This window comes from Adiantum capillus-veneris, chromosome 5 (assembly GCF_014529385.1).
Source record: "Adiantum capillus-veneris isolate H3 chromosome 5, ASM1452938v2, whole genome shotgun sequence".
NCBI lineage: Eukaryota > Viridiplantae > Streptophyta > Polypodiopsida > Polypodiales > Pteridaceae > Adiantum > Adiantum capillus-veneris.
Genome location: NC_140935.1, coordinates 136407302 through 136416056, shown reverse-complemented (window position 1 = coordinate 136416056; position 8755 = coordinate 136407302). Strand labels below are relative to the sequence as shown.

Here is an 8755-nt window from a genome sequence, read left to right as displayed (position 1 = left end):
AAACTAGATGATTCCACTAAGGCTTTTGGTTCTTAAGATCTTCAATGAACATATCTTGGCCGCCATCCGGTCTTTCAAGAGTCCCACTGCCATTGTAACAGCAAGGTGTCTCAATGGTTTAGTATACCTTGTCTACTTTGGCACTTTGGAAGTGTTGCAAAATGATCCACAATGGTAGCTTCGTCTCTTTATCGACTAGATCTTTAATAGTAAAGTTTTGGCATGTTAAATTCATTAAGGCTTTGTCATTGTCTAGAGGCTAGGTCCGGCCGGCCAGAGTATATGTGCCCTTTGATATGCTTAAGGCTTCCATGATTAGCTCTTTGGTGATCGTCACATGATTGGTTCACCATCTTTTGTCGTGATTGTTTCCTAATCATGAAATTGGATGGTTTCCATCAATTCCTGTACTTTCATATAGTATGTGCTCCATGGCAATAGTGAAAAAATACATTTTCAATTGAGTCCTTCAATTAGCTCCATTACTGGTGGTTCTCGTTGGATAACCCATAGCTCATATGGAAAGATAGTATTCTTGACAATCTTGCCCATCTTATCCATGAACTTTCTAGTAAAGACGTTGACTGGCACTTTCTGTAGTTGTTCTTTATTCAAGCAGCATGCTTCATGGGATGCTAATTCCTTAGCTTCATATGGTGATGCAATCTGCTTCTTTCACCTATGTATTCTAGTATCCGTGACTTAACATTGCCAAGAGAGTCACATATAGGTTGCAAATTTGTTGCAGAGTTCTAACTTTTGCCGAAATGACCATTTTCATCTTTAACATTTAAAAAATTTAGATCAAAATCATGCAATGTTTGGCCATAAGCCTAACAAACACTTTAAGAAACCATAAAAAGAAAGACATTCAGGTTTGGCTTCCACTCATGGATTTTGATACATGCACAATAGCATCTTGCAACTTCGATTGCATAACTTGATTCCCCTAGTTTTGTAGAGGATATTCCAAAATTGTAGTCTAATTTGAATCACCTTGCTAGTTCAATTTAGTCCAAATTATTGGATTTGGCAAATTTTTCCAAGTTTGGTACTTTGGTTGACTTTTACCAGTCTACTTTGTTTAAATTTTCTTGAGAGTACATGCTTTGATTAGGATAATCACTATGTGTTGTCAAAATGTCATGTGGGGTGTGATGATGGATTGCAATTCATGCAATTCAGTCAAATCTACACATTCATTTTTATGTGTTTTTAGTGCCTCGTAAGCATCATCAGCAAAGCTTTATAAAACTTGAATCAATTTATCCCTTAGTGTTGTTTGACCATGTTCTAGTCCTCCATTTGTATCGCAACTTCATCGACATGCTCTAAAGCATCACATGGAGCTATGCTACAAGTTGGATCCCAGTTTGAGGTGGTACATGGACCGGGATCCATGGCTCGACACCTATGTAAAATCTGATCACAACTCTTTGAAGGTGCTATCTATGGAATCATCTATTATATTTGTACTTGATTCGGAGGTTTATATCCTATGTAACCAACTGTATGAACTTAATGGCACAAAGTGTCAGATTTTTCATGTGGTGCATCTTTTTTACTTGCATTTGATGTTTTCCATTGGACTTGTAACAAGCAAATAAATCTCTACTTAGTGAAAATATAAGGAGGCTCACATTTAGTCAAATTGATTGGCTAACAACGTGGTTTGCTTGCGTGAAATCAACAATTTGACCATTAGACAAAGAATCTATCATGACTATTTACCTATATCCTATTCAGCTCCCCAATCTCTCTTGATCCAAGATCTCTAATGAAGTTTTTCATTTGGCCCTTCTCCAAGAATGTTCATTAAGTACCCGCTATCACACATAATCACGTATGTGACGATGATGTCTTTCTTATTGTAAATAAAGGCATTGCAACATCATGGCCATATTGACTTTGCCTTAAAAAGGGTATAAAACTATATTTGGATCGTGGAGAGAAAGATGCATTGAAAGGGTGACTTTCAATGAAAAACATGACAACGAAACCACAAATTGAGGCAAAAAAACCATAAGAACTCGTTAAGTAACAAATCTCGCATTATGTTGATGTGCCAATAGGTCGTGCATAGAATAAAGATAAAATTGAAATAAAAAGTACCTGTTGCATTTTGCATACCAATGACAACCAATGGAACAATAAAGCAAAAATACTAAAAAATAGCTAGACGCAATGGTAGGCGTCATGAGTCATCAATCAAAACTGAAACTTGTAGCATTGAAATACACAGTTAAGCATCGTTTGCAAAAAAAAGTATTTTCTTTCTTGGCCATGTTTTTAAGGGCAAACTAGTACAACCAGGATTTCTGCCCAAATCTCTCGTATTTGTCGTGTTTTATAACTATATATAATGCTCAATTTCACCTTGGAAATCAAGGTCCAGAGGAATTGTAAGTGGGATTTTTCATTTTTCATGCAGGAAATTTACACTACTAACTGGGATATGTGAGCACTATGTGGTAGATTGGTTAGCCAATTCTTGTTAAGCTCTGAGTTCCATGCGATTGAGACTTGACAGGAAAAGATTAATTGTTTCTTTGATGCTTAAAAGTCCTTTCAAGACTGCTAGCTCTCCAGTGATAGATCAATGTTGTCTCTTATGGTTCTACTATGTTGAAGTTTTGCACTCCAAATTGTTGTTGGTCGCCGCCTCTCTCTCTCTCTCTCTCTCTCTCTCTCTCTCTCTCTCTCTCTCTCTCTCTCTCTCTCGTATTCATCGATACCACTGAGCGAGTATTGCCTTTGGTGCAAGCAAAGGGCCATATAGGTCCACTAGGAATTCAGAAGTAAGACTATGTTGTGCAGTTACAGTAGGCCGATTCACTTGCCCCCCTCTTCCCAATTTCTAAAGCATGCCTTGAGATGTGTAAAAGTCCAATGACTTGGGATACTTAATGGCCCCATGACTTGCCCCAAAAAAAGATCATCATATGCTTCAAGGAACCTCTTCAGAGATGAAAAAGACTAAAGAGTAACTTAGGAAAGAAGGCGAATAGGCAGGTAAGGCATTTTCGATTTCCTCACAATCCACTTCCATTCCATTTCATTACGTGAGTTAATTGGTGGTGCATAATTCAAAGCACGTTTACTTTTATCTATCTATTAGAGGTTAAAGGAATTTTTTAGACATGCATAAAAAGTGCAGCATATATGGAGGAATATTAATAGCAACCTTAAAACAATTGCTAATGACATTAGATGTTATCAATTGTACATCGTGTTGATGATCTTGTGCTTATAAGCTCCTAGCAGTAATGGTAGTTTATAGCCAATAATCGGAAGTGAGTCATCATGTAACAATTAGCACCTAAAGATGAAACAACCATTGATATTCTAGTGGAAGTCATCGACGACTTGGCATGAAGCCTTTGAAGCTAAAATTAGTATACTAAACTTGTGAGCAAAAGTTTATAGGACACTTGCAAATGCATGTGAAGGTGTGTACACACAAATATAAGCCTACCTTATGATCTGTCTTTACTTGGAAGTATAGAAGTATCTTACATATATTCTTTGTAAGATTATGACCTTGAAGCTAAAATCAGTATACTAAACTTGTGAGCAAAAGTTTCAAGGACACTTGCAAGTGCATGTGTAGATGATGTGTACACATGAATATAAGCCTACCTTATGATCTTATAGAAGTATCTTACACATACTCTTTGTAAGATTATGACCTTGAAGGATAAATTAGTACACTAAACTTGTGGGAAAAAGTTTCTAGGACAGTAACAAGTGCATGTGCAGGTGTGTGCACAAATATAAGCCTACCTTATGATCTTAGTCTTTACTTGGAAGTATAGAAGTATCTAACATATATTCTTTGTGAGATAATGACCTCAAAATAGTCTTTGAGTTGTACAATACGCGAAGGTTTTTAACTTCTTTGAAACTTGCAAAGTTTGCTACACCATGTCCCTTCTGAATGCTCTGAAAGGCATGTGATTGGCTCTGTGTGCTTGTTTGGGTTAGCTTTGTGCAAATGTTTTCTCCATCTTGATGTCCATTAATATTTTTCTATATTGCATTTGTTCTCCTTTCATTTATATGTTAGTTTTCAATTCATTTTGGAAATTGCAAAAGTGTTTGTTGCTTTGGCTTGCCACTACCTAGGTTTAGCATTGGGAGGTCCACAATTGAGATTACTGCAAAACAAACCTGAGTAATATATACTGATCACTGCATAAGAATGCTCGACCCCAAAAGAATAATAAATAAATGGAAGGTATTGCCACCGCGACCGCAACCAAACTAATATCAAGGACACCATCGCATGCATTGTTCATGGGAACCTTAAAGAGTCTGATTTTATATCTACATAACATCACACCATGACTCCACAAGTAATCCAATGAGCTGAGAAGTTCCACAGTTGTGGAGTGCCCTCTATTTGTGGGTCCAAGAACAAGGCTTAATCATGAAGGAAGACACATTCACAATGCTACTTCAAATCCTCAGTCCCCACCCCACCCCATCCAACCCAAAAACAAAACCATAAAAATGAAAGAACCGATGTATCCAAGTCCTGCCTGCTCTTATGCATGCCTTGATTGGCACCGTAAATTCTCAAGCTATATGTACAAAAGAAAAGACTCCATCTGCTTGCATCGTAAGTCTCACTTGTTGCCTTGATCTTGTATGCCCTGTCCTCCATTGCCTGCTGTAAATCCTAATAGTTCAGGCGAAAAATCCCAGTTTCCGCTTTGGCGACCACCCCTTGAATAAGCACTATTCTTTGCAGCCTGATGTTCATGAGAGAGAGATTTACTGAAATCTTCTGGAAAAGAATCCTCGAATCCATGCCTGCCCTCCTCAATAACTACTTCATTTTTGTAGAAGGACCCGCTGACTTCTTCCATGCCCTTCACAGGATGGGCCATCCAAGATTTCTCTCCCATCTCAACGTCACCACGAGGTTTTCCACTCTTTAAGCCCATTGCACCCATGTCATCTCTTGCTCTTTGCTGCGAGCGAAGATTTCCAAACCCAGGGACATCTGCTGAGGCTTGTGCCCGGAAATTCACCTTGGATGGTGGAATCGAGGAGCAAAGAATTTCTTGAATGTTTTTCAGCACACTTCGACTGTAAGGGTTTATTTTCTTATCATAGCGATACCGGAAGTTCTCATAGGTTGTCTGTTAACCACATAAATCCAATCTCTCTCTCTCTCTCTCTCTCTCTCTCTCTCTCTCTCTCTCTCTCTCTATATATATATATATATATATATATATATATATATATATATATATTTATAAATCTCACTCTCTAAAGTTCTCCTCAAACCGTGCCATGCGCACAGCACAGCAAGAGGAACAATCATAAATACATGGAAGGAGCAGCAAAATCCCAAAGTACACTAATGGATTTAGGAGATGTAGGTGGTATCTCTGCTGAGGAAGATGGTGTAGCAAAATCTCCAGTAACCCTAATGGATTCAAGAGATGCTGGTGATATCTCTGCCAAAGAGGATGAAGCCTGTAAAGGAGGAGCCTCTGGTGGTACCCTGCGTATATGAACCTGTAAAACTAGAAGAGCCTCTGTCTGCCTTCTTCTCCTTTTCTTTGCTTCTCTCCTCCTAGCCCACTCAGCCTCTGTCCTACTAGTAGATGAACAGATGAAGTCTGTTGTCTCTCCGATAACACAGTTTGAAGTCTCTGCTCTAGACACTCTATCCTCCTGGTACATCCAGCAGCCATGTGTCCTGCTCTGCCACCAACGATGCTGTATATCTCCTCCATGGATGGTGGGAAGAGATGTGAACCTCTCTCTCTCTCTCTCTCTCTCTCTCTCTCTCTCTCTCTCTTTTTGGGGGGAGAAAAGGGGCTATATTCTGTGTAACCTGGGGAGATGCTCAATGGCCTATCTCTCAAAGGAAGTACAAAAGAGGAGTGACAATGTGTAGGCTATGTAGAAGCCACAAAGTGATGATGTGGCATGCCCAACTAGAAAGAAATGGTCGAGAGGACAAGAAAAATTGAACCCGAAAAACAGAGGAAGTTCTAGACCCAGAAAGAATGGCCGAGGGGCTTAAAGCTAAAAAGAATGAGGGATATTTAAAATCCAAGTCCCACCCAACTTATGGAAATTTAAAATCCGAGTCCCACCCACCTAAAAAGAATGAGGGATATTTAAAATCCCAGTCCCACCCAACTTAAAAAGAATGAGGGATATTAAACACAGAGGAAGTTCTAGACCCAGAAAGAATGGCCAAGGGGCCTAAATCTAAAAAGAATGAGGGATAATTAAAATCCCAGTCCCACCCAACTTATGGAAATTTAAAATCCGAGTCCCACCCACCTAAAAAGAATGAGGGATATTTAAAATCCCAGTCCCACCCAACTTAAAAAGAATGAAGGATATTTAAAATCCCAGTCCCAGAGCCTCAAACCCTATAAGTAAAAGCTTGATCTTTTTTCGGCATGCGTATCAAAAGAGATAGAAAGCTGAAATTTCTGTTTTTATCTCAAGAAAGGTACGTTGCAAAAGTTCTTGACAGATTTAATATGGCTGATGCTAAGCCTCTTGGAGTACCTTTACCTCCATACACTAAGCTTAGCAAAGCAGATTGCCCAAACAATGAGGTGGCATTGAAAGCAATGAAGGGAATCCGTTATGCCACAGCTTGTGGTTCTCTCATGTATGCTATGGTTGCCACTCGTCCCGACATTGCTTATGCAGTGGGAGTTGTTAGTCAATACATGTCGAATCCTGGCAAAGCACATTGGGAAGCTGTCAACTGCATTCTAAGATATTTGAAAGGTACACAATCAAAGTGTATTTGTTATGGGAAAGTGACTTAAAGTTGCAAGGATATTGTGATGCAGACATTGCAGGTGACATGGATACCAGGAAATCTACTAGTGGATATGTCTTTGCCATTGCTGGTGGTGCAGTCTCTTGGTGTTCTAGGTTGCAGAAAATTGTGGCATTGAGTACTACTGAGGCTGAATATATTTAAGCCACAGAGGCTTCAAAGGAGGCCATTTGGTTAGGCAGACTTGCAAAAGAACTTGGCATGCCTACTCATACACCCGTGTTGGGTTGTGATAGCAAGAGTGTTGTCTATTTAGCCAAAAATACCATGTTTCATGCGCGTACCAAATACATAGATGTGCGGTACCACTTCATACGGTAGGTATTGGAGGATGGTTTAATCACCTTGACTAAGATCCATACACAGGATAACCCTGCAGATGTTCTCACCAAGAGTCTTGCTAAAGCTCAACATGAGCATTGCATACACCTGGTGGAAGTTGGTTAACTTAACACTAGTTTTGTAATTGGACACTTAAGCGTCCTGAGACACTAAAGTGTCCTGTTTTTCTACCAAGTTTTGGCAATTTTTTTGTCAAGCTAGAAAGAAGTTTGTTACACCTTGCTTCTACCATAAATTGGTTATGAGATAAAGAACACAATGGATTTTTCTCTGTATCAAAATACAATCTGTATGGAGAGAATTTTGGTAAGTTCTAAGACATAAATTTTAGTAAAATTTCAAGCTATTTTGCCAAAAAAATCATAAAATTCTTATATCTTTTTGTAGAGATGGCCTTTTTTATGTTTATAAAAGCCGAGTGTTAGCGCTTAGTGTTACAAAACAATGGAATGCACTTCAAAGATAAGTTTTTAAGTCACATGGAAGCTATAAACATAATTTCATACTTGAGCACGTGCTGAATAAGAGCATAATTTTGGTGTTCCAAAGGTCCCCTCATAAAATTGGTACTATTCTAGTGCAATTTGACAAATACAAATGATTTTATATGTTTAAACCAAGAAACTACGTATTTTTTGGGCTCCCTAACTCAATTAAATCTCGTTGCTTGAATTCTATCTTGAATTTTTTATCGTGCAAAAACTCTTGAAAATCTTGAGTTCTCCATAATAGCATTGAAACCAAGGTTTTAGGCACCCCAATTGTGTATGTACCACGTAATTTGATACATTTAGTTGATTTACATGGAAAGTTTGATATTATTTGAGGTTTTGAATGCTTATGTCTCAAGAATGAAAATATGAAAGTTTTCTCTTATGCAGTTTTGAATATTTAAAATGATCCAATAATTGTTGCATACCAAAGCCTTTCTACTTGCCACCTTGAGTGCTCAATGGAAAGGGAAAGCAATGTATCACTTTCTAAAACTCACAAATACATCCAAAACATATTTTTCTTTGTATACAACAATATGCTTGAAATAACTATATCAAACACATGGAACTTTTCATTATTTTATATACTCCAAAGTCAATTTTTTTGCACATGAAACTTTCAATTATCTATAACAAAATTGTGTGAGACTCACCTAAAATTTTCTACAAGGTCGCTTCATTTTTTCTTGAGCTTATAAAGGCAATCTCTTCAAAGCGTCAATTCTTCAAGAAAGAGCTTCTATATTTGGGTTATATTATTACTTGCGATGCAATTCGCGTCGACCTTGAAAAGTTGGATAAAGTACAAAATTGGTCCATTCTGAAGAATAATGCACCAAGTAAAGTCTTTTTTAGGCTTTACTCGATTGTTTCGCAAGTTTATCAAGAACTACTCCAAAGTTGGTTCTCCACTTACACAACTTCTAAAAGGAGGGGTAAAATGACCAAGGACTTCGGGTCCTCACCATAAAGATAACTGCCCTGTTGTCTGGAATGAGCGTCTCGACGAGGGCTTTCGGACACTAAAGCAGTTGGTGACTACTACGCCAATATTGCACATTGTGGATCCTAGCAAACCTTTGTGGTTGAAATG

At 38.2% G+C, this 8755-nt stretch overlaps 1 protein-coding gene across 1 annotated transcript in view; it reads right to left on the bottom strand.

The window, feature by feature from the left end:
- Positions 1-4205: 4205 nt before the first annotated feature.
- Positions 4206-8755, bottom strand: part of LOC147458155 (putative protein S-acyltransferase 6) — a 40483-nt gene continuing 35933 nt past the window's right edge. Inside the window, exon 5 of the mRNA XM_086512888.1 lies at positions 4206-5147. Within this exon, the coding sequence (XP_086369014.1) occupies positions 4629-5147 (519 nt within the window). The 3' untranslated portion in view covers positions 4206-4628. The remainder of the gene's footprint in view (positions 5148-8755) is intronic.